Below are 25,748 nucleotides of genomic sequence, written 5' to 3'. Positions count from 1 at the left end.
ATAGTAACATTTCCAGAGCGCTGCAGGCATTGTTCTTGGTGCGAGAGCTACTCTCTGTGCTTCTAAAGGTCCCTGCAGCTGCAGGTAGAAATGAATGTATTCCCTTGCTAAAACCCAGGGACCGTGCAGGTGGAGGCTTCTGCGGGAGTGCAAAGCCTGCTTGTGATGAGAACAAGGAAAACAGCAGACAACTGAATAATCCTAACTGACACAGACACTGACAAACTGAGACACAGGCTGATACTGAAGAACAAACAAGACAAAAGAAAGGAAGATATTGCCTGGAAAAAGCGATCATACTACAGCTTCTGTGGGAGAAATACTGATTGGGAAGAGACAAAACAATTCACGAGCCGAACCTCTACCCAGTATTCTGCTGTATTGAAAGATGCTGTAATTTAATCAAATACTTTGAAGACAGATTGACATGGACTGTTGTCTGCAACAGCAAACTACATTTGCTGTGGAAGAAGTTAGTCAATAAATTGTGGTGTGGCAGTAGTTTACAAAGACAAGATTATGAGTAAATTTATTGTGCAGTAATACAACCCAAATTACAAAAAGAGTCCATCTGAGCTGCCACAGCATTTTTGGGGTAGATATGACCACTTCAGAAGTTTTCGGAAATGTATTTCCAACTTTGACATTATATTGTCTTTTAGAGGAAAAAAAAAAAAGGCAAAAACCAACCAACCAACCAAAAAGAAAAACAAAACAGAACACTGCCTTCAGAACTCAATTTCAACTACATATGAGATAAACCGTGAGCATGGAAAGATGAAAGAGCATTTTCAAGGTGCTTAGGTTTATTAAATCTAGATCATTAAAATGATGAGAACCAAAGAATAGTTGAGCTAGTTTGCAGAGCTGCAGTTTTTCTCCCCGGCATATACTTTTCCTAAGATGGATGTCCTTGCACAATTTGGTTAGGTAAACATCAAAGAGCGCATTTTCAACTAGTTCTCCCATTAGAGCAGAATTTTGCTGCTACTGTCCCACAAAACCAAAAAAAACACTACCCAGAACAACATGAAGTGCTACATCATCTTGAAAACTTTATGAGGAGAGTTGCTGGCCACTCCTACAACCTAACCGCACGTCAGATAATTCCTGTGGCAGAGGATGAACTCCCAGAGTAGCCTCCAGGGCAGAAAGAAGCAAGCACAACAGAGAAGATGCCAAGGGTCTCCACGAAGGGTGCAGCACGTGAACTAAGCAACGTGGTGAGGATGCTTATTGAATAAGTAGAAACAGCTCCTAAACTTCATGAAGGTGGGACTGATATTAAGCTGCGTTCTTTAAGCACAGAAAAAATCATCTGCAATTGCTTAGTAAGATATGGGAGGGCAGTATGAAAAACTTTTATGTAGTAAAAATTATATTAAAAATATGGATGAAAGCAGAAGGAGTGAATGATGCTGGAGGCAGCTCCAAAATGAAAGAAAATTGCCCATGAGAAGATATGCCCTGAAACCCACCTGCCAAGCTTGACCATGGAGTAGCAAGGTCCACCTTCCTAGGTGTGACAGTAGTCTCCAAAGATACAGGCCATATGAAATTTCAGCTTAATGGTTTTCTATATCACAGCTGTGTCACGTATAATTCAGAGAGCTGAGAAGCATTTGTTAAGACAGGAAACACTAGTCTAGAAAGAGGAAAGCGCACTAACTTGCAGAGTCCACAGGAACTGGAAGATGAGCCTTTCAGAGACTAGGTACTGGATATTATGGTATGAAGACTCTTCAGAAAAATACAGACTAAGCGTTAATTGCACTGCTGCAGCAGAAAACATATTAGTTGTAAAAGCAAACTATTTGTAAGAATTCTTTAAATACCATCTCACTACTACATATCATTGTGCATTAGCGTTATCTATCCCACCCACTCCCCAGTAAGTCAGTAACATGTTTAATTAAACACTGACTACCTGGTCTACAATTAACTGACTCTCTACATAACAGACTTTGATAAAATGCTTAAAAAAATTAAGAGCTAAATATCAAGCAACACCATTATTATTTATACATGTTATAAAACAGTCAGTGCTTTACTGATGAGTATCACTGTGCAACTTTTCCCCAGCTACCACATTAAAAACCAAACATCCAATTAATTGTAAAACATACTTGTTTTGGGGCATCTGCGGAGGTGGTGTGAACTTCAGTACCTCGGAGTCCATTAGACTCAAATACCACTGTGGGAACAAGGGGGCTTGTTAACAGATGAACATTCAAGCTTCGTTAGTGTGTGTACATTATTTGAGACCATTACAGATTAACCACGTTCAAAAAAAGACACCAGCTACTAGCCTGTGGCCGGAAAATACCAATTTACCGTAACACTTACTGTAAGAGAGTGTGCTAATGGCAGCCTAGGGCCACTGCCCTTTTTAATTCAGACTTCAGCGCTGAAGAAAGCAATCACTGACAACATTAATTATCAGTCTATGTGTAAAGGGACCCTCTTCTTGCATTACTTACCATTTGGCCTCTGTCATTTTGCATCAGACTGGCTTATGTATGCATCATTCACACTTTTCAGAAAGAGCCCGCTAGTCTCACTGTCTCGTGCAATGCTCAGGAGGTAACGACACTGGTGGCTTTCGCCTCCCCCAGTCTCAACAACAGACTGTGCCAGGTTAAAAACGGCTGGTAGGGATTTCTGATTTTAGGACTGACCAACCGGTCTGAGGAAAATCTCGTTTCCTGCAAAAACGGTCCTGTCAACAGCAATGATGAGGCAAAACAAAGCCTTATGTTCTGCTGAAAGGGGTACTTTGATTTCAATTTGTGCTGGTGGCAACAGAATTCATTAGCATATTCATTTCTGAGTACCCTACTCTCTAATTAAAATAAAACATTTGCAAACAGACTTATCTTAAATGCATTGCAATTTTATGGAGTTTGGGTGGGGATCAGGTAAGCAATATCCGGAGAACAAGAGCAATAGTCGTAAAAATAAAAAACCTGTGTATTAGATTTAGGTATTTGAATTACTGAGGTTAACGTGGTACGTGAAACATAATTCTTGGCATTTTGTCAGCCGGATCTGAAAGAAGGCAAGCAGGAAAGGGAGAAAGCAAGAGCAAGTGTGAAAATATACCTGTGTGGGACCTCTGATGAGTCCTGAGGTGACTGGGTTGGTTAAAGCATTTTCCACATTCCCTGCAGACGCAGTCTCCTTGGCGTGTTTGTGTCCTAAGCATCCCTGTAGTTGATAGGGAGGAAGGGAGGGAGAGAGGGAGGAAGGGAGGGGGTGGTGGGGAGAGGAGAGAGGAAAGTTGAGAAGAAAACATTATGCCAGAAGAAAACATCATTAGTATGTCTAATGTGTCATTATGTGAGGCTACCTTCAGGCCCTGGATGACAACTGTCAGCCTTCATCTAGGCACTGGCTGACAGGCCAGGCACACACAGGACTGCAAGAATGCATAAATTACATTGAATTAAAAAATGCTCCCCATGATGTGCCCGCACCAGGACTGGCATGTCAGGTGTGCGCTTTTCAGAGCAGCTGGATCCACTTTTCAGCCATCACCCAGCTTTGTCAAGCAGTACATCAGGCAAATCAAAGTGACTCCAGCGTGGCGGAGACAAGTCACATGGATAATAGGAAGTGAGTAGGACCAGAGCCCGACTGTCCCCCCCGGGCGGCAATACCTCAGAGACAAATGCAGAGTGAGTGGAGCCATCACAAACTGATCAAACCTTTAGCCCCTGCCTACCTGCCTGCCGGTGCTGCTTTGACCCCGGAGCTCGGAGGCACAGACGAAAGACATCTGTGAATGAAAGTGTCATTCCGGACATTTTGAGCTAGTCGCGGCGCAGCAGCCTTCCTCCAGCCCTCGGTAAACATGTTTTCTAGGCCATTAGCATTTGTGGAAAACCGCTCAAACCTCTCCTTTTTCTCCAAAGGTCAGTTTACAGTATCTGACTTAAAGGGCTGGTCTTTGTCTTTTTGCTGCTGATCAAAAAAGACACATTTGACTTTTATTGGGCTTTTTTTAAAGAAATAATATGGCCGAACATCATCTTTTCTATTTTGGTAAAACGCCCTCCTCAGAAGGGAAGAGTTGATGTTTTCATTTGCCACTGGAGTACTTTGGCTTTTAAAGAAATTCTCATGGGGTTGTCAGCGGAAGTGAAGTTTCAGCTTTTCTTTTCTTTTTTTTCCTCCTATTATAGCATTTTAAATGAATAAAATTGTGAACAAAAAAGTGTCATGGAAAAAAAAAATATTGAAAATCAAGTGCAGGGTGCCAGAGGGCTCATCCAAAATACAGACTGCTGTACCTCAAAGTGAATGGAAAAGGAGATGGGCTACCACTTCCTCTGCTTGTATGGCACCAAGTGTCCTATGATGATTTTTACCACAATATAGATTGTGAAGAAAAGTCTGGCTACAAAAAAAAAAAAGGGGGGGAGGGGGAACAAAACCAAAAACACACTCTAAAATCCTACGGCTGATTTCTCATTTCATAACAGCACCTCCTGCAGATGGCAGCACAGCCTATATTATATAACTGAACATTCATCTCCAACAAGTTCCTGGCACTCAAATACAAGATCATGATTTAGGGCCAAATCCAGATCACACACACACACACAAACACACACACAAAATCACATCAGGTTCAATGGGAGCTTCACAGTTAATGAGACGGATTTGCCTCATGAGGTAGCAAAGGTTAAAGCGGATTTCCTGATATGTTACCAACATTTCCCCCTCACCGGCCAGAGCTACAGCTGCAAGCTCGAGATCAAAGCTAAATGAAGTGCAAGGAGGGACCAGAAGCAGCGCTTGCTGGACCACTGCCCCAAGCAGCAGCCTGCAGAGACAGGCTGGGTTCTGCTGCCAGGAGAGCCCAGGAGGCTTGGGCTTCTTGGATGGCTTTCTGCCACCTCTTGGAAGCCCTGAATCCCTCCCATACCCCAGGCCTCCTTTCTAGGAAAGATGAGTACACTCTTCTTCAACTCCTTTTTATGATGCTGTGCTCTCTGGGAAGCAGGAAATGGCTTTTCTGCTACCAAAGACAGCCAGAACCATCCTATCCTGTTGTTTAGAACAACACGAACAACCACCACAAGAGCCCAGGGGCCTTCGGGACAGTGAGGCTATTTCCTACTCCGTCCACACATGCTGCACATACGCCCTAGCGAGCACAGCTCACTCAGCATCACAGGACACCACTGCCCCCGCCAAGGAACCTGCACACCTCAACCCCAGCAGGACAGGGGAGATGGGGCAGCCTCAAGCCAGGTCCTAGAGAGACTCGCATTAATGGCAGGCTCTGAACCAAGCCCCAAAGTTGTCACAGCACTCGTCGTAGGCCCAATCTCACGGCCTGCGTGGAAGTGCTGGTCCCACCCGCATCTTGTGCTTTGAGGAGGGAAGGCTGAGAATCGCTGGGTGTGTAATGCTAAAAGCATACAAATGCGGAGGAGAATGGGTTAGCACTTTCATCCAACCCCTCCCTGGCACTGATGTTATGGCAGTTATTTAAAAAAATAGGTGGAAAAAAGTGGATGGCTTCCAGGTATGTTTGCCGTTGTATTTCTGAAGGAGCGTGTAAGGCTTTTGATTCCTCTGAGCTTTGTGCTATGGGCGTCGCTGTTGCAAGGTAATGCCCCCCTGAGCCATCACGCAGGACACAGGAGGGTGAACAAAAAAGGGTGGATGACTGCAGGTGCTGGCAAATCCAGGTAGCTGGAGATGACCACCTGAATGGGGGCTCCTGTGAAAACAGTATTCAAAGTTGGCCTCAAAGGAGCCCCAGGGAAAGAGCGCATCTGCTGCCATAACCCATCCTTTCCTAATACCGCAATTCATGTAAATACCATGAGCAAAACAAATAACTATTATATGTAACAATGAGATTTTCCCTGCGAGCATTTGGGAAGTTTGGGCAGTGCTAAATGAACCTAGCCTAAGTGCATAAAGCTTTGCGTTTGCAGCTGCATCACAACAGCACGTACAACTTTCCAAGGGCATGCTGGAATAAACACAAATGTAAAAGGAAGGATCCCAGAAATAAACCCAGCCACTATAAGGGAAGTTAAACCCTGCACAACCACGCACTAAAATATTCTAATATGGTCCAAGATGTGGGTATATTAGCACCAAACACCCAAGTAAAGTTTATACGGAACATTCAAGTGGGAAAAAACGTGACAAATAGCATATCTAAGTGGGATTTCTGGTTGTCGTTTATGTCATGATTGCCCTATTCACATTGCCATATGAAGGCTTAATTGTATGATGCATACTGACAGAGGGCTCAGTCTAGGACCATGTGTTATTTCAGACAAGGTTCATTTAGCTTCCTCTATTTGCAGTTGGTAGGATCTTGTTCCTTTTGCCTGCAGCAGCTTTTTATTTTAGTGCTATGAAAAACAGCCATCATGCCAATTGGTTCAAAGAACCATCAACAACTTGGAAGTTGTATATAAAATGAAGACAAGCTACACTAAAAAAAAAAAAAAGTTTCAAGTTCTGAAAACTTGATTGCTGTAAAACACTTGGAATGAAAGAAGAGATTTCAAAGCAGAGATAGGCACTAAATAACTTCCAGTTAAAGTGTCTCTGGAAATCACTGCCCAGCAAAAACATTTTGGCAATAAAATCCCTATTTAAAAAACAAACAAACAAACAAACAACAACAAAAAAAAACAGGTAAATGGAGACCTCTTTGGAAATCCTGCCCTTATTTTATTGTGCCCCAGTGTTCCACATGGGTTTCATGATAGTTTCAATAAGCTTCATGATAGTTACAATAATTACACAGCCTCTAACCACCTGCTGAATGATCAATAGTAATAAAAGTCATCTCTTATGCAGCATTACAGTTTACCTGATTAAAAGCGACAACAGAGGCTGAAAGGTACACCTCATGAGCTATTTCAGACAGATTTTGCCTCTGTCTTCTCCAACAGACCTTCCACAAAGACCTGACTGAACATCATGGCTCCTTTCATGCCTCACAGCTGCCAGAGCAGTCAACTTGCATACACCTTCTGGGACCTAGACCACAACTTAAGACTGCTGGCTTCTGAATGTCCTGTCATCCCCCTTACAAAGTGGGGTCACAGGCTCCATTTCACACACTTCTTTGATGAAACAGAGAGCATTATGTCAGGTGAGCATATAATTTCCAGCTATTTCCAGTTGTAGGAGTAAAGGTGAGAAACAAGTACTTTTTGTATGTGAAAGTCAGTTCTTGCACAGCTTCTACTAACAGAAGTGCTTAAAAAATTGAATGGTTTACAAAGGGCAAAAGCAGGGACTGTGGTTCCCGTTCTCCACCCCCACACACCCACCTCAAGAGTAATAAATCAGTGTGATTTTCAGTTTCCACTGAGGCAAACTAATTTTGGCAGATAGTCAGAAGAGTATGGTTTCAAATGCAAATGCACAGGTTTCTTATCCTCTTCCTCCCCCCCCCAGCCTTTTTTTTTTAAATGTGGCAGTACTTTTTTAGTCCTTAAACTTTAAACTCGTTATTTGAACAGCAGCCTTTCCAGCTTATGTGAATTAGCAGACACATATTCAGCTATACCTCTTTTTAATTATAAACTAACAAATAGATCAAAAGAATTGTTTGAAAAATACTATAGTATTTTTTGATATGGACAAGGAGATCTTTAGACTTTTGTCAAGAAAGACAAAGGACACTGACAAGTGATTACCCCTCTGTTGTTGGAAGACTTGTTTGCAGAAAAAATTGAACAAAACCTCCAAAATAACATCACAGATAAGCCCCAGAGGATGTTTATTTTGCCCGAAGCAAAAAGATTATGATGTTTGCCAGCACCAGCATATCAGTGGGATCATAGTGTGACAGCACATCTGTGTAACTCTAGCCTGCTTGAAGGGAGGGGACGAAGCAACAGGAATACTCCAGGTGGAACCAACTACATTTAACCTGTGACAGAAATGTCACACAGTGCATGAGGGGGGATGCTGCAATGTTAAAGATCGGTAAACAAGTCTATTCAAGCCTATCCAGAAATGATAGAACAATGAATTTATAATCCCAACAGCTAAAAGGAGAAGGAGGAAACTGCAAAACAACACGCTGTGGCTCAAAATGAAGAAGGAGCAAGCAAGCCACGTCCCCAGCTGTGGAAGGGCTCATGAAATCTTACCCGCATGATCCAGGACAGGGCTGTTGGCACCACAGGTTTGGTACAACGAAGCGAGGTCCTTTGGAATGTATGTTTTAAAGATATTTAAAATGTCCAAACGTTTCTCATGCCCGTCTGATCCCGGATCCTGTTTGCTGGAGTGTAAAGCCGAAGAAATTCCTGCTGCGCTAGGCTGGGGCTGCATCAGTGGACTTGCTCGTGCCACAGCTGTGCAGTTTGCCAATGTCCTCATCTCATTACCAGCCTTTATGTGAGACTCCCTCTGAGGCACCGATGGCTCTTCGTGTTTAGTGTACTGCTCGCTTTTGCACAGGGGATGATACTGTGGTGGTGGGTTGAATTTGGCCTTCACGGAATCAGATGCACAGTGCTTACCTGAAGGGACAAAACCAGTACTTCCTTGGGGGACCACATACTTTTCCACCTGTTTACTGTTGCTGGACTGCGTGCTAGGCCTGGATATGACTGTCTGAGTAGGCGTTACACTTCTGCTATATGCTCCCATTTGCATAAGTTTGGAATTTGCTTCATATTTATTTTTCAGCGGAGGCTGTTGTGCTGCTATGCTGTATTGCTCCTGGGAATGGTTTAATTTGGGCTGTCTGTACCCATCAAGACCTGATAAGCGTGGACCACAGTGGCCAAACGCATGGCTGTCCTTTGACTGATGCACACTCCCAGACTTAGCAGTCATCCCAACAGGAAGAGAGCTGCTTTTGGACCCTGGCAATGCACTTGGCACTTGAGTGCGTGTAAATCTGGCAACGGGCAAAGGCTGGCATTCCTTACCCCCAAGAACGGGAGGGGGGCCGGTACGCCCACTCCTTGCCAGAAAAACCAGGTTGTTTTTAATACTCTTGAATCCATTCTGTTGAACCCAAGGGGGGACCATCGAGTTACAGCTGACTTTGTGCAAAACTCTTTTGTGCATCCACAGGACTTCAGGGTAGTAGGTCTTGTGACTGCAGAAAGGACATGGGTAGATAATTAAAGCAGCCTGCCAGGATGTATTCAAATTTTTATTGCATGAATTATCCCTTGTTGATTTTTCACTCAAATCAAGTGGAGCTGCCTCGTGAGTTTCTGCACCTTTTTCTGTTAGAGGATGATCCCTGTGTAAGTCTAGAAAATTTTCTCTAGAGCGACTAGCTTGCACTTCAAGTGACGTTTTCAAGTCCATGACCGTGTTTGAAGATGTCTGGCCCACACCCGAAACAAAGCCAGCAAAGTGACTGGAGCAAGAAAGCCCTTGGCTGTGGTGAAATGGTGGCATCTTTATGTCCACAGAACCTTTCAGATCGTGGTATTTCGAAAAGGGCTCCTTGATGACACTCTCCAGTGCTGACACCAAAGCTGGAATCTCTGGCTTAGATTCATTGGTCTCGTTTTCTCTGGTGTTGCGGCTTCCCAGCTTCGGAATTTCCTCCAACTGAGATGTTACCATAGGGGTTTCCTCTTCAGAAAAATTGCAGTGGTATGGCTTTTCATCTGAATGGGACAAACAAAAAATGTAATTGTCATTTTGTGTAAAAAGAAGCACAACAGACGAAACAACATTCAAGAATACAGTATAATAGATGGAAAAAAAGGCAAACTTTGGTATTAGTATTGTAATGACATACTACAAACTAAATGTACTGTATAAGCAAGAAAATCATGGAATAAGACACAACAGTTCAATTTATTTTTAAAGATCACTGTAAAGTCTGGATAAACTCTCAAATGTTCATAACATTTTGAAGAAAGAACAATTCAATAATATACCCATGTTAAAATTCTGGGACTGTGAGAAAGATAAACAAATATGCAGCCATTTAATGCTTTAACAAAAGCAAAGATAATGGAGCCAGATAAGACTGACCTAGTTAAAGGTCTGTCAGCGTTTCCATTGCAAGCCCCTTTTTTTTCCAAAGGGTTTATAACTCAGCAATAAAAATTGGCTCCACACTGAAACCAAGCATATAAGCAGATACAGCATACAGAATAAATTGCTCACTTAAGAAAGACTTTTGCAGTGGCCCAATATAAAAGATGAGTTATGAAGAACGTAAATTTTGAATTTTTTGTCCGTTAGTTTAAAGCAGATACATTTTTATTTTAACATACGTTTATGTTTGAGTCAAACTTTAGGTAAATTTTATGACTGCTCAGTCCACTGAGAGATAAGGAATTCAACATTTTCAGCCACTGAGATTACAGAATTCAAACCAGACTCTCAGTTCTTCCCAGTTTCTTCTTTGCTTCTCGGCTCTTCAGAGCAAATTTATCTAACACATGTCCTGGAAAGGGAACATACTGGGCAGTAATTAAAGCAGTTTAGGGGGGAACAGAAGAGTATGATTTGTTTTGCTCGGAGCACGGCTACCTCCACCCGCTCTCACAACGCTCCTCTCTCAGAGCTGCTGATAAAGTCGTTGAATCCCTCCAAATCAGTTCATAAATCAATTCCAGAGAGAATTTCATCACAGCAGTAATGCTTACTTCACTGAATCCATTTAACATGTAACTGAATTGAATCATCTGACAAACTTTCAGTTTCAATTAACATGCAGTTAATGAGCCACTGCCAGGCAAGTGTAAGGAGCCTATGCTCCATCTAAAATGTCACCAGTCCAAAGCGATCACCATATCCGGAGGAGTGGTGAGAATGGGAAAGGAGTGAACTGCTCTATCGCTGCATATCCTCTCCCATCAACTCAGAAAAGGCAGTGCTTCAGAAAATCAAGTGCTGTTCCTTAGCAGGTTGCAGTGCCACAGGCATTTTTCTAAACGGCACAATGGAAGTACGGCTTCAGCTGGAGTCTCACTGCAAATAAAGTCCCTTTAACCTCGTCTTCAATTCAAGCCAAATAAATAAATAAATAAATAAATAAATCGTAAGGTTTTGTTTACTTTGAGGTAATTAGGTTAAAAATAACCCACAGATTTGCAGTCCTGCAGGGCTGAGTGCTCACTCTGCTAAGATCATTTTCCTTTCAACCTCTCTAAGGGAATAAAGTCAGGAAAAAAAATACAAGGAGAAAAAAAAAAACATAACCCCCAAACTTGTTTTTCCTGTGTTACAGGGGGCAAAGCTTTGGGAAAGCACATGCCCAGCACTACTGGCTAAATTTACAGTTTGAAACAAAGACACTGCATGCAGCAGTGAAATCTGACACTGCACATCTGTGTTATTTTCAAAGCACATCTGTCAAAGCCCAAAATATTTGTGCTCTTAAATAAGATTTTAAGGCTTCCCTTTACGATCACAAGGAGCGGGTCCTTTGATCATCGTAGTAAATAATGAAGGAAAGCAAAAACAAATCATTCAATCGCGGCAGTAACTCCGTGGGGGCTGAACCAACCTCCTGGCTAAGCCGAGCCCGGCGCAGGGAGCAGGGGAGGTGGTGAGAAACCCCAGCCCCGCTCTCGGGCCTGGTCCCTGTGGCCACGATGACCGAGCCCTTCCACAGGGGCCAGCAGATCCTGGGGAGCTCTGTCTACTCCTGGCACCCTTTGGGTGTCCCTGGCTTCGTCAAAAACCCACAGAGACTGCCATTTCAGCCGAACTGACTGAGGCGAGCTGATGATGAGGTGGGGAGGCAGTTTGGTTTGGGCATGGACTTGAAAGGAGGAGGAGGAGGAGGAGGTGGAGGAGGAAGCAGCAGACAGAGCAACTGTGGGTATATAGCCTGGGAGATGGCTACAGTTCTTTTAGCCCCCTCGGGTTACTGCAGTCACCAAAGCAAAAGGTGGAAACTGCAGCACAGAATAAATGTGAAAACGCCGGGAGGCAGTGATGAGGTAACTCTGGGCACTGCCTGTAATCACCACAGCGCTGAAGTCAGATGCTGCCAGTGTAACGTATGAGAATTTGTAAGGTTATTACAAAACACGGCTCCTAACGCCTTGTAGTAGCTTCCTGCTCCATTCAGTTCCTCTGATGTCTTACACAAGCAGTACCAAACATACCAGGAATAATTTTAACAGCTTACTTCGGGAGCCTCAATAGCATTATTAATTGCTCAAGCTGCACTTCTAGCAATAAATAAAAATGAAAAATAAAAATACACACTAAACAAACACAGCCTTACCTGTCTTCCCTAAGCTCTGCACACACTTTCCACCTGCAGGCCAAATCACACTTTTCCCCAACAGCACAAACACAGCCTAAACTTCTCCCTAACCCCCTCCTGCCCTCCCCAGGACCCGACACCACAGACACCCATCAGGCCAAAAGGCTGCCCCTTTGTATCCCCCTGGCCCTTTGTATCCCCCCTGCCCCTTTGTATCCCCCTGGTGTGCTGGGCAGCCCCAGCTGGATGCCAGCAGGCAGCAAAAGGCAGGGGGAGAAAGAGGATGCCAGGAAAGGGAAGAGGAGCCAGCACGCAACCCAGTGATATCGTCAGAGCCTTTTTAGAAAAATAGATTAAATTTATTTCTGCCTGCTCCCAGCCGCTTGCCCCAGCTGAAAAGGGGTACTATCAATCCTTTTAAATCACTGGTATAAAATATTGCTCTAACCAGTGCAGTGCAGGCATTACTGTCACCAGAAACTTTCGAGATTTTATTATGGCCAGGTCAAAGCAAAAAGCCATGAATGGGATGCCTTTTGCGTGATCTCCAGGGACTATAACTCACGTTCCCCATTGAAAGACTTCTTGGCAAAGCACTCTCTCACTGTCTTCCCTTCAGTCCCTGTCATCTTCTCATTTTTGTCTTAATTCCTTTGTTTCTTCCCCAAAACTGCAGTTTACCACTTATACTTGAGAGTGAGAAAGGTCCTTTTACCACAGCCCTGAAGTGTTACAGGTTTTGGATGTTGCAGACACCTGGCCAACAGTTGAAGCGGAGGAATTTCGTGAAGTGCTCAGGATGGAGCTGGCTTCTGATGCCACCTCATGCCTCCTGTTTGGACTTGGCTTCAGGTATCGGTGTTCTTAAATTAGATTTTTAAGGCTTCTCTTTGGGATTTTTTGGACATAGCTTCAGAGACCCCAGGAAAGCAAAGCAGGACACAACACTCAACTATATGGGAAGCCCAGGTCTAGAAATACAAGAACACTTGGGGATTCAACCACTTCTTCAGAAATATATCTAACTGCTACCCCTTAGTCATGTACCTTACACAGGCAGATGAAAACAGCTCCCCTTCCCCACACGTAACCCCCTTCTCTCCTCCTCCCTCTCACATGCACAAACTCCACTTATTTCCTCCCAGCTCTGTTCTCCACAAAACCAAAATTCAGAACGGGCCGCACAGCTGTTTTAATTCATGAGGCTTCCTATAAAGTAAACCAGGCTACAAGCCTGAGGACAATGAAACCGTGATTTCTATTCAGAAGAGCAGAATTGTCGAGAAATTGGCCCCTTTTCTGGCTAGCATTGCAACACTAGGAGTTGAAGGGAAAGGAGCAGATGTGGTGTGTTTGATTTTCAGTAAACATTTGATAGTGATTTGCACTTTTGAATGCTCTGGCTTGATTTGAAAACTGACTGAAAATAAATTACGATAAAAGCAAAGGACAACATTGGAAGAAGGTGCAATATTGCAAAGATCTATATTAGCTCCTATTTCACTTGGTATTTTCCTTAATGATCCAAAAGAGACTCTAGACAGTATGCTAACTTAGGTCTCCAGGAAATATCTCATTTGGAGGAGCTGCAAAAATAATGGGGACAAGGAAGTAATGCACAGGGACTTGAAAAGAATAGAAACAGAGTCTGAAAATAATCAAATTGGATTAATTCTGGGGAAGAAGAAAAAAAAAGGCAAGCTAAGACAAGTGAAGGGAAACGATCCAAAAACCCATGCAGTGGGAGGGCGAAATCTGGGAAGGAGCAATGCTGAATATAACAGATGTTACAGTAGACAACAAGTTAAATATGAGTGTACTAGGTGAGGTTCTTCAGCTTAGCTTTCACAAATAAAAGCATGTTATTAAAAAAAAAAAAAAAAGCTAAAACTACTCCTCTAAAAAAGAGGCACAATGGCCATACCAGTTGCATCATTATATATGCATTAAATATAATATAAACACCAGTCATGGGCAATATGCAAAAGCCTGCAATAAGTACCACACAATGACATGGCAGGGGAAAAAGGCAAAAAGCAGTTCTGCAGCATAGATTTGAGGCATTTTACCCCGTGAAAGGAAGGTCCAACAAAAATACGCCACGCACCCAGAATATCAAGTATGGACAAGTTTGAAGGAGTTTCAAAGAATCGCGACAGAAAAGTTACTGACTACAAAATAAAGATGAAGAGTTAAACGTCCCCAGCCTCGCTGGCGGAAGACAGCAAGGTGACAGGCCAATGCCTGCAGGCTCCTGAGGAGTGCCAGGTTCCCAAAGAGAATTATGTCATCCTGAGCACTGGAGTGTATCACAACAATAAGATATAATCGCGCACAGGAAAACTCACAATGAACAGAAAAAAAAAATCCCAATTATGTGTATGTGCAGCTTGTAGAATAAATGTCAAGGGAAGAGTGGAATGTGAAACTTACACAGACAAAACACTGCTTATGCATGATAAAATTCAATCCTTTTCATGGGGAGACAGAAAGCATGACTTACTCCTGCCCTTCACTCTACCCACACAGCAACCCCGAACCTCTCGTAAGCTAAATCCACATACTACAGCTGCATTGTAGACGCATGCCAAACCCAGCCTTTTCATACTAAATCCCTACGTGGTTAGCCAAGGAAAGGACTTGTGAAAAATTCACTGGTCAGCCTCTGATCCTGTTTAAGTCGGTTGATCCTCCAAGCGTGGGTTGGGTTGTTCAGAGAGACCTGTTATCTGTTTTGCAGACGATGATTTGTCTTACGCTGATGATGCCGTCTCTTCAAGTTCATGTCCTCTACACACTATGCGTCACCTCCTCCGCTTTCTGCCCCAGCTGCATCACACAGCAGAACCCCAACGTGATGCTAAATAGGTTGCGAGGCAAGAGACAACTCCTGCATATCTCTCAGGTTTCCCTACAGCACAAGGCCACTTGCTGGAATGAGATACTGGGAAGAAAAAGTTATTTTGCTTTGATATGAGAGCCAGCTTCTCATCTGCAAAGCTCAACTAGCTTTATATGTTGTTAGACGTTTTTAGATGCAGCTGCAACAGCTCCTCAATAATTCACAAAAACAGATGAACACGGTTAGATTGGAATACTCAATACTGTATGACAGGGCATGCTTGCAGATAAGAGGGTAATAGTGAAGGGCAGAAAGCACATGATCAGCTAATATACCTGCTTCCTCTTGAACTAATTTTAGAACAACAGGGAGTGTTTTTGGCTAAGGTTTGAGGTTTTCAACAAGGCATAAACCCAACATAACTCTTGAGATTCAGATGTTGACCAGTAGAGGTGGTTTATCAGTCTGCTAACTCACCTCACCCTGCAGTGATTTCACTGCAATTATGCCGGGGGGAAAGTGGAGTAACGCAGCCCTGAACCAGAGCCCAGCAGCATACAGAAGAAACAAGTCCCAGACTCTCCAAGAAGTCCTGAGTTTCCCAGTCATCTGGTCACAAATGAGAAGTTTGTTTCTGTTTAATAGTACGCTGTTTCTCCTTATTGCTCTTCAGCAGTTTTCTTTTCTTTTTGTGGCTAGATGTTGTGGACTTACTTTTTCCTTTCTGATCTATTAGTGTGTGTTTGTAACAGCTTATACATCCTTAGCAAATGAACCCAGATAATGGGAATGCCTGATTTCTCTTGATAATGAGATACCATTTTTAGCATACTGATCAGACTAGCTGCCCTTTGTTTTAGCTTGTGTTCATGGTCTCTGTTTCTCCCTTCACCTGCCTAAATCTTAAGAGTTCCTAAAATGAATTCTCATTTATTTTTTAATCTCATGGCCAACAATTTCAGGACAAGGACGCATGATGGTGACTGCCAACTTTCAACCAAATACTTCCTAAAGATGGATGTAGATGACAAAAAAGCATCATCTCACAAGTACAGAGAGAAGAACTGCAGTTTTGTATTACTGGTTTGGGGAGTGGGGCCAGGGAGGGGAAATTATTATGTGAGCAAGGCAATTTTAAGCCTTTAGGAACCTTACAGTAACATTTTTTTTTTCTTTTCACTCTTTTGTTCCCAAGCAGCACTATCATGGTTTCCATATTGTGTAAATGACTAACACTTGGAGCCCTAAACGCAACATGTATTATAACTGTTATGTTTCTTGCACATTTGTTTTCAGGCTTCCCTGTTCCTTCTCTGTTCCAGGAACAACAGCTTTTGGAGTTATTCCGAAGGCCAGCTTGTTTTATTTTACTATTTTTACACTCTACAGCTTCTAATTTTACCTGCACGTCACTTTTTATCCTCACTGTCCAACACCTAAAATATCACGCTGCCCGAGTTCTCCAGAAACCACGTCCCCAGCGTGCAAACAGCCAAAGGGCCCTTTATGCTGCTCACTTCTCCACAGCAGAACTGCGAGACATTCCACGAGATGAATGAGAAAAATGCCAGCCCAATCCACCCCTCATAACACTCTTGATTCTCCATTTGACTAATCTCTCCTGCATTGTCTGGGAGGACACCTGCTGCTTGTGAAAACAAAACCCACTGAGCTCTTACAATCTGGGCAGCAGAAAACATGAATAGGCGACCATCAGACTAATTCAATAAAGTTTGTTCAGTCCCGGACTTCGCATGTTGATTTTTTAGATTATTTTAGGTCGTTATTATTATCACTGATACTGACTGCATTAGTTTTGCATTTTGGAAAGAATGTGAAAGGTCACTGAGCTGATCAGAAAAATAACACAAAAATTTTAGTTGATTAAATTTGAAACTTAACCTTTTAATATGAGTGAAATCTGAGTCTGAGAACAGTTACGGTAAAGCACACAAAAGACCCCTTCTACGAGGTATTCCCTAGCTCAGTAAAATTACAAATTCCTTTGCACAGCAGAAATGCTTTAGAGTTATGTCACACTTCAAGGATCAGGGTTTTTTTTTTCCTTTTCTTTTTTAAAGGGGCTTGAAACCATCTTCCATCCACACAGCTACGGATGCAAATGTCAGCAGGTTTACTGCAACTTCAAGCACTATCAGAGAATATGCACCAACAAAGTAACTGAGGAATTAAGTGGGAAAGGGTATCAGGTCCAAAGGTTGTCTGCAGCACATGTTGTTAGGTACTGGAGGCACCAAAAAAAAAAAAAGCATGAAAGTTTACAGTGAACTTTTTCTTTCCAGCTACTTGTATACAATTTTTCATCAAAGAATATTTGGCTCTGTTATATAGGGTACTGATGCTACAAACCTTTCAAAGGCCAACTGATTGCAAGAGCAGCTCCATGTGCAAATTACTCCACTCTTCCTTTGCATAATATCTTCCTATCACCCTCAGCTTCACACAGGTGCTCATCCAGCGCTACAAGCTTTGTGCTGAAGCCCAAACACAAATTCTCTTCTAGCACCAGGTACTTTGGGACCTCTCCCTGGTATCAGTCTCCCAAGGGTCAACACGGGCTTTTATCTGAGGGTGAGGGAGAGAAAGCATCTGCAGTAGAGTGTATAGTGAAATAAAAGGGGGGGGGGGGGGGGGGGTGTAAAATGGCTGCTGCTGGCAGCGTGCCACAGAGACACTACGTTTTCAGTGTTTATCATGTCGCTCCATACCTCCTCACTGGGACTTTTGTAAGGTATCGTAAAGGAATTTGGGGCAATGGCAGAGCTAACAATGACTTACCAACCCCTTCCCTCTGTGTTTCTCACAAGGAGGTGCACGAGGGTAATCTCTGCCCAGCAGTAAGGGAGAAGTCCCACTAAACAACCTGTACGTACCTGCAGGCAAAGCTGCAGCCCTTGTTATCAGAGTATTTCCAAGTGCCTTTTTCACCCTTCATCCACACCAGCTTGACATAGGGGTAGTTTACACTTCAGAAGAAAGCCCGTCCTTTAAATGCAGAGCCATGGGGAGGCTTCAAAGAGCTGCCAAGCCTCACACAGCAAGGCTGCAACTCACATCACTGCTGCATCCTTCTCACATCCCCAGCAGAGCCCCGGGACATGCCGTGCGTGTGTGGCCACCTCGACTGTCACCAGGGGCAGGAATACAGTAGGGGGGCTGGTATTGTGCTGCTGGTACCACCTGCAAGCCCCTGAGCAGGGCACTGTGCCCCATGGCCCCGCTTTGTCCTGCGAGCACCAGGTGTATCTCATCTCCTCATCACCCATCAGGCTGCTGCAGCTACAGCCAGGCAAAGCACGGCGCTGGGAAATTGAAGTGAATGGTCCATGTTGCACAAAGCCTTCTCACCACTGCCTCCATGCCACAAACCTTCAAACTGGCTTTTCTCCTTGGAGGAAACTTCGTACACAAGTACACACACTCTACAGGTACCTTAAAGGAGGCTGTAGCAAGGTGGGGGTTGGTCTGTTCTCCCACGTGCCTGGTGACAGGACGAGGGGGCATGGGCTAAAGTTGCGCCAGGGGAGGTTTAGGTTGGATATTAGGAAGAACTTCTTTACTGAAAGGGTTGTTAGGCATTGGAATGGGCTGCCCAGGGAAGTGGTTGAGTCGCCATCCCTGGAGGTCTTTAAAAGACGTTTAGATGTAGAGCTTGGTGATATGGCTTAGTGGAGGGCTTGTTAGTGTTAGGTCAGAGGTTGGACTCTGTGATCTTGGAGGTCTCTTTCAACCTAGATGATTCTGTGATTCAGTCCCACTTGCAGAAGGGCAAACCAGGGATTGAACCTGAGTGATAGCACCACAAGGGTTTAATAAGTACAGGTACCTTCACAGTCATTTCACCTGGATCTTGAGGGGGTGGTAAGCACTTATCTACACATTTTGAGTAAAAGAGAGAGAGAGAAATGAATACTTACACAGCACCAGTGCAAAACACTTGCAGGGACGGCATGCCAAAAATGAAAACTACAATTTGGCATTGCCTTACATGTTGCTGATCATAATGTACTTAAAGAAAATTATGGGATATAAAACCCTTGGAATGCTCTGCAAAATTAGGAAGTGATTAGGCCAGATGATACCAATTTGACTGTAACACAGCTTTGTCGTAATTCCAGGCTTAATAGCAACGCTGTATGAACTGGTCCAAAACCTAAATGCAGTACTTCCAGGGCGCACTGTAGCTGCTGGGCATTTCATTGTGTGTGGCCCTGCTTGTTAACTTTGGTGCAGGTAGAAGGGGGAAGAAAAAAGGGCATAAGACTATTAACACAGCAGGATACATAATTAAATTTGAGAGGGTTAGATTTGTGTGGGGGTGTTGTTTTTTTTATTATTATGCACAGAAAGAAGCCCAAATGGCTTTGATGCAAAAAAACTACTTGCAGAGGAGATGGGAAATTATGACTCAGATTTTTTTTTTCTTTTTTAAGCAAGTGGCAGCCTGCCTGTACAGCCACTCCAAACACGGAACGACACAGCTGTAAATCTTTCTCGAGATTTTCCCTTTCGTTCCAACAGTCAGACATGCCACAATGTCTGCTCCAGAGCATCTTCTTGACCACCACCTGTTCCTCTTCCTTCAAGTGTATTAAGGAAAAAGGCTTTCCAGGCCAGGACTGTGGGCTGGCAGCTACACCATACAGCTTAACATTCCTCAGCCAATATTTCATTTCTCCTATCATTTGTTAAGCATGGCTAACATATTGCCATACATCATAAAACTCGTTACTAGAGCTGCTCAGTCTAAAAGCAGAGGGTACAGCTGTGCTGCAGGCCAGCCTTCTGCAGAAGTACCTCAGCTGCAGCCAACAAGCCCAATGTGGTAACAGAGGTAGCACAGCTATGGAAACACAGAGCTCCTTCTGCATGAGCTAACTTACCTTGTTTCTCATACTCACGGCCATGTTACCACGCTGGTTCCTATGTTCACCGACTTAAAGGCAGTCAGGGATCTCTACTCTGCACGTCAGTAATGTCAAATGCAGAGGAAAAAGGACTTAGGAGCCAGACTGCTGGAGCCAGGCTTTCCCCACCACCGCGGGGGGAAGGACATGGCAGGGCAGGCGAGCGTGGGACACAGAGTTTCCTCCAGTGAGGCTCAGCAGCAGGAAGGCTCCAAGCTATTGATGGATCAATCAAAAGTTGTTTTTAACAGTTCTGCTGTGGATGAACCAAGGGAACCAGAGCAACCAGGGATGACGTGGCTGCAGCCAATGATGTACATATGGACTGTAGCGACTGCAACACCCTTCACTGGGAACGGGGTTCAAGCCACCAAACGTGTCATACACGTGCCATAAAACCCGCGGCTTTGTGCCAAAGGCCTTGAAAAGAGGCTCGAGGCCCTGCCTGCTGGACCCAGCTGCCTCTGCTGAGCCTCCAGCACACCAATGGTGGCATTTGCTCCAGTTGACCTCATATGGCAGCGATATTCACAGTCTGGTTAATTGCTAGGTAAGTAGCATTTCGTTTCCCTTTCCCTTTCTATCCAGTATCCTCCCTTGCTCTTTTGTGCGGGAACAGAGGAAATGGTCACAATAACTATGGAAGGCATTTCCAACAAAGTAAATGGCCTTTCAGAACAGGCTTGAAACAACTCTGTGACAGCCTTGCAGAGATCACTAAAGACATCAGTCATTTACTGGCAACTTCCATAATCCCCCTGAAGAGCTAATAGACAAAGAACCCTGCAACCTACCACCACGAACAAGAACGCAGAAAAGGCACTTGTTTGCGGCTGAACAGTGCTCTTAAAGGAATTTGGGGTTTTAATTTTTTGCTGGCACTTTTCCTTTTATACCGAGAGGTAAATTTTAGAGCTCACTGGAGCACCAAAATCCTTAGCTGACTTAAATTCTTGCTTTATAAAGTATTTGTAATTTGCAAAATGAGTAATAAAACACATTTCTCAAGATGTAATCTAAAAGATGCAAGAAATTCCAGCATCTATTCATCTCTGCTGTGTAGGCTTCCCATTTTAAGAAAGAGGAAGCCCTCTGTTTGGGGAGGAAGTCAGATGAGAGTCATCCCACGGTGCATAATGTAGATCAGAAAGGTCAGGAGACAAGGGGATGTCTCAAAGATGTATTGAAAAAAAAGAACTGTCTGTAAATGTGTTTTATTCAATCTTTCAAATAATAGAAACATTGTTATGGTAAAGGAGGAAGGGGTGAGAAATCAAATCTATTAGAAAAAAGGGAATAGCAACACATCGTATTTAAAATAAGCTTCATAGACAACTAGCTAGTAATTCTGCACCTGTGAGTCATGATTATTTATAACATACTCTCATTTTAATAAATAAAGGATTGTGTTAAAATGCTAAAATGTTAAATACTAGAATTAACTATTGCATATAGTGCATAGGAAGCTTCCCAACTTTTCCAATTAGTACCAAGGCTTACGCTTCAAATGCAGAAGCAAAAGAAATGCTGAAAAACACTGCCACAGGCTGGCTTAATTTGGAATTTCTCCTTCTCAAAAGGATTAGGAAAAGGCGCACACATACACACAACCAGAAGGGCTGGAAAGTACTTCAGCTTTCCTACCTCTTCCCAGCCCTTGTGCTGTTACATACGTTACAAGAGAGCAGGAAAGTACATTCGAGGGCAATTTGCAATCTTGGTTTGACTGAAAAAGAGCTTCTTCATGAGCATCTGCAGCAGCCAGCAAACATGATTTCGGGTGAGAGGCCTTGTTAACCTCACTGCTGCCTTTCGCCTCCATATTGAGAGCAAGCCCATACAAAGCAGCATGAAAAATCCCTGTGCCTGCCTCAAGATTAACAAAAGGAGATTTTAAAATTTTCATCATCAGCTACTGAAATGAGGTGTCCTTAAATAGAAAGACACTTGCCATCTCAGTGCAAAACCCTTTTCCTCTGACTTGAAAAACTGGAGCGATGCAGGAACATCCCACCGAGAACAGGGAAAAAGATGCATTGTTTCTTGTGTGAGAGCTGGGGTCTGGTATATTTTTGCAGAAGCAGTACTGACACCTCTCCTCCTGAGGAGCTTCGGTGTTAATTATTCCCCTGTGTTCAGGTCTTAACAGGGAACTGATTTTTTTTGAACTTCAGGAGGGCCATCTGCTCTCCCAGCAGCACATGGTGGGTCAGAGGAACTCCAGCAGGGTTAACCAGTGTACTGGGGAGGGTTGAGGGGAACAGGGGTAACCAAACCACCTCCCAGCCCCAATGCCTGAGAGGGGTATCACCCGCAGGCTTTGTTGTTACACACATAACTCCACCAAAAAAAAGGATTAAGTTACCAAAAAAGAGCTCCTCAGATCACCCACATCACTTACGTACCATTTATTCATATCCTCCTATTACAAAAGATGAGACACTCCCTATCCCAGCCCTCTGACTCCTTAGAACTGCTTCCAGTCAACAGAAATAAAACTCGCCCGAAGAATAGTGGGTTTAAGAAATACATCTGGTTAATTCAGATTCTCAAATAGCAGAAAACCATACTGAGAAACAGCTGTTTGTTCAGCCAGGTATTTCCAAAAAGAGAGGTAAACAATTGCACAGCTACCCCCCCCCCCCCCCCCCCAACATCACACCAAGAAATACCACCATAACCACTGAAGCATAGACAGAGTTTAAACAGATGTCAGAAAAATGAAGTGTTTGGTAAATCCTCCTCAGAGTCATTCACTAAGATATATTTAATCCATGAGTTAGTTCAGCTGCTATGCACAAGGTTCAGGTGGTTAACTGTGCCTTTGTGGCACAGACGTCGCATCAAACTGACTTCAGATTTCATTTCCTGAGTCAAAAGAGGAAAATAGCAACTCAAAGCAGTCACAAGAGAGGTGGTGTGGTTAATGGCATTACCTACCCACACCAAATAAGACGCACAGTTAAATCATTACAACTCTGGTGGACTTCACCTTGGTGCGCTCCCTCTGCATGAAGTTAAAATGCTGCACTATGTGTTTTTCTTTATTTGCAGCACCTCACATTTCACAAACATACTACCGTAGCTTCTGTGTCCCGAAGAGCACAGCTAAACAGGACTTTTATATTCAAAGGAAACAGGAGAGAAAAAAAAAAGTAGCGTTGTCAGTGACATTCCAGGGCCCGGCCGCCGCATGGTGGCGCCGCCGCCCAGCGGATGAGCCCCGCCGCCGCCTCGGCGCGGCCTAGCGCTGAGGCCTTTACAGTAACGCGCTGTTTGTTGTGTGTTGGGCTTCGGCCTTCTGCTCCAAAACAGTACCAAGCAGCACCAAAAGGAGCCCAAACGAAACAAAACACGGGTGACAGCAGCACTCCCGCAACATGTCCACCACCCCCTCCTCACTGCTAACCCAGCGCCTGAGGAGATCTGCCACCAAAACACAGCTTGGTGACCCGAGGCACCACGAGCTGCCCATGATCTCCATTGGGTCCTCTGCCCAGAAAACAACTCGAAGCAAGCATAACAAGGAATAAAACAAGCATAAAAAGGGATTTATCCCACAGAAGCATCCCCCAGGGACAACACTGCCCCACAAGGTGCAGCTCTCAGCAAGGTTCCTCCCCACCACACCTTCTGCTTAGGGCAGCACCACCTCCATGCAGAGGTTGAGCTACATGGACAGAGGTAGCTGGACTAGGGATATGTGTGTAGCACCTGCAGACAGGTGATATGGAAGTTCCTCACTCTCCCAAAATGGGAGAGAGAAGCTGGACCGAGAGCAGGCAGCCAACAGCTCTGAGAGCTTCCCATGACACCTTCCACCAACCAACAACTTGGGAAAATCATCCTCTCTCTACCCTGAGGAAGTCTCTGAACAGAGCTTCCCTGCTGTCCATTGACAATACATATCTTTATATCTCTGCGTCATGGGACTCAAGTCATTTAATGATAAAGTGTGTGGCACTGTGGGGTGGAGGTTGTGCATCTCCATACTTCAAACCAGCAGAAGATGATGCTTCTGTGTGGCTACAGAAGACAGCGGTATTCCGACATGTTCAACAATGATAAGCAAAACTCACTCTGGGTGAACATGAATGCAACCACCACAAGCACAAAAAGTATAAAAGCCTTCTTGTAGATGAAGACATGTCTGGTCGAGTGATTTGGGGTGTGATTAAAGAAACAATAAGGACAGAAAATACAGAGCCTTGATGGTTTTTCTTACATAATATGCTGTATTATACTGTCCCCCCTCTCCTCCCCCGTTTTAAAAAATAAACTACAACTCCCTTGAAATAAATAACCGTAATAGACTAATACAGGTTACTTTAATAAGAAACAACATTCACAAAAAAAAAAAACAAAACTCATATACAGAGGTTTTGACTTTTGTCCATTGCTCCTGCTACATAGAAGGATCTCAGTCAAAACAGGCTGAAGTTTGTGCAGTCAGCAGCAGAATGAGGTAATGCCAATCTGTATCTCTCTTTTCAGAGTCAGTCTTGATGTATGGTAATCAACCCACATGCATCTCTCTGCATGAAAGTATCGCCTGAACTTTTCTATCAGACACTCAGGAAAATATAAAAGTGTGGGGGAAGAAAATATAAAGACCTCACAAGTGTAAAACTTTTGCCTGCAGAGAGCAATTGAAATTGAAAGAGCATTCTTACAGATTAAAAAGGTAAAAGTGCTGTAAGAGGGGGAGAAGCTTCACTTACAAACAATTAACAGGGAAGTAAAACAACGACCAGTAACGCATACAAGAAAACATATATATGAAAATAGCATCCAATATTCGCCACAAGGTCATTTCTGACTGCTGTTTTATAGTTAGATGAAGACAAGCTAAGATGCAGCAGCAACACATTATTAAATTGGAAATATTTGCAGAGGGCATGTAAAAAAAATCCTTCAATTTTTGCCAAAGCTAACAACGAAAAAATTACGCTTTTATGTTTGGTATTCAACTTCAAGTCTAAAACAAAGACCAGGAATAGAATAAATGGAGCCAACTCTTTATTCTCAGCAGAAATAAATAAATAAATAAAGGATTTAGGGAGCAGTTTCTGATTCAAAGTCCTAGGTTTGTTAATGCAATTAAGGATTTGGGGTAGTCTTTTTTTTTTTAAAAAAAAAATTTATTGCTTTAGAATTAAAGCATACTTCATATGCTTTAATTAATAGGGCATAGCTTTCAGACGAGTGAGTATATATCATTATATTCTGAAAACTTGGAAATGATACCTGTCGCTAGGCACCCAAGTGCACTTGGTACTTTGATTGGCATCTGTTTTCCATTTTAGCTTATTGAGGAATGAGAGCAAACCAAGCACTCTTCCTTAATGCTGCACTCTGCATTTGAGTATTCAGGATCTGAGAGGAACAGTAGCAAATACTAAACATGCAGTTTAAGGATGTTTTATGAAAGTTTAACTTAAAAAACAGGTGCTTCCGAGCTGAGTTCTTAAAAAAAAAAAAAAAAACTTTAAACATGTAGGTTTAATTTATTTAATAATTCTTTCATTATTTCAGAATGAATGTTTCCCTCAAAAAGTCAGAATATAAATGAGCACTAACCTTACAAGGGACTTTCCAAGGCTGTCTTACGTATTTGTTGATGAAATACAGACTTTCCCAAGGTCAATGTCTACAATTCACATGCACACACACTTTTTGTTTGTTTATTTGTGAGAGAGAGAGGGGGGGAGAGAGAGAGAGAGAGAGTCTTTAAAGCCTTCTTTTGTCTACTGTTAAAGAACTGTTAAAGATTCTACAC

At 43.3% G+C, this 25,748-nt stretch overlaps 1 protein-coding gene across 8 annotated transcripts in view; it reads right to left on the bottom strand.

The window, feature by feature from the left end:
• ZNF516 (zinc finger protein 516) overlaps positions 1 to 25,748 on the bottom strand; it is a 110,218-nt gene that overhangs the window by 15,768 nt on the left and 68,702 nt on the right. For 4 of the 8 annotated variants that reach the window (XM_040549532.1, XM_040549531.1, XM_040549529.1 and 1 more), the window contains exons 3-5: positions 8,145 to 9,632; positions 3,103 to 3,207; positions 2,127 to 2,194 (exon numbers count right to left, since the gene is read on the bottom strand). In XM_040549532.1, coding sequence (XP_040405466.1) covers positions 2,127 to 2,194; positions 3,103 to 3,207; positions 8,145 to 9,632 — 1,661 coding nt within the window. The remainder of the gene's footprint in view (positions 1 to 2,126; positions 2,195 to 3,102; positions 3,208 to 8,144; positions 9,633 to 25,748) is intronic. The other 4 variants (XM_040549526.1, XM_040549525.1, XM_040549527.1 and 1 more) reach the window with 1 other exon arrangement.

This window comes from Cygnus olor, chromosome 2, assembly GCF_009769625.2.
Source record: "Cygnus olor isolate bCygOlo1 chromosome 2, bCygOlo1.pri.v2, whole genome shotgun sequence".
NCBI lineage: Eukaryota > Metazoa > Chordata > Aves > Anseriformes > Anatidae > Cygnus > Cygnus olor.
The sequence above is the reverse complement of the archived record's forward strand: the minus strand, read 5'-3'. Positions and strand labels throughout refer to the sequence as shown.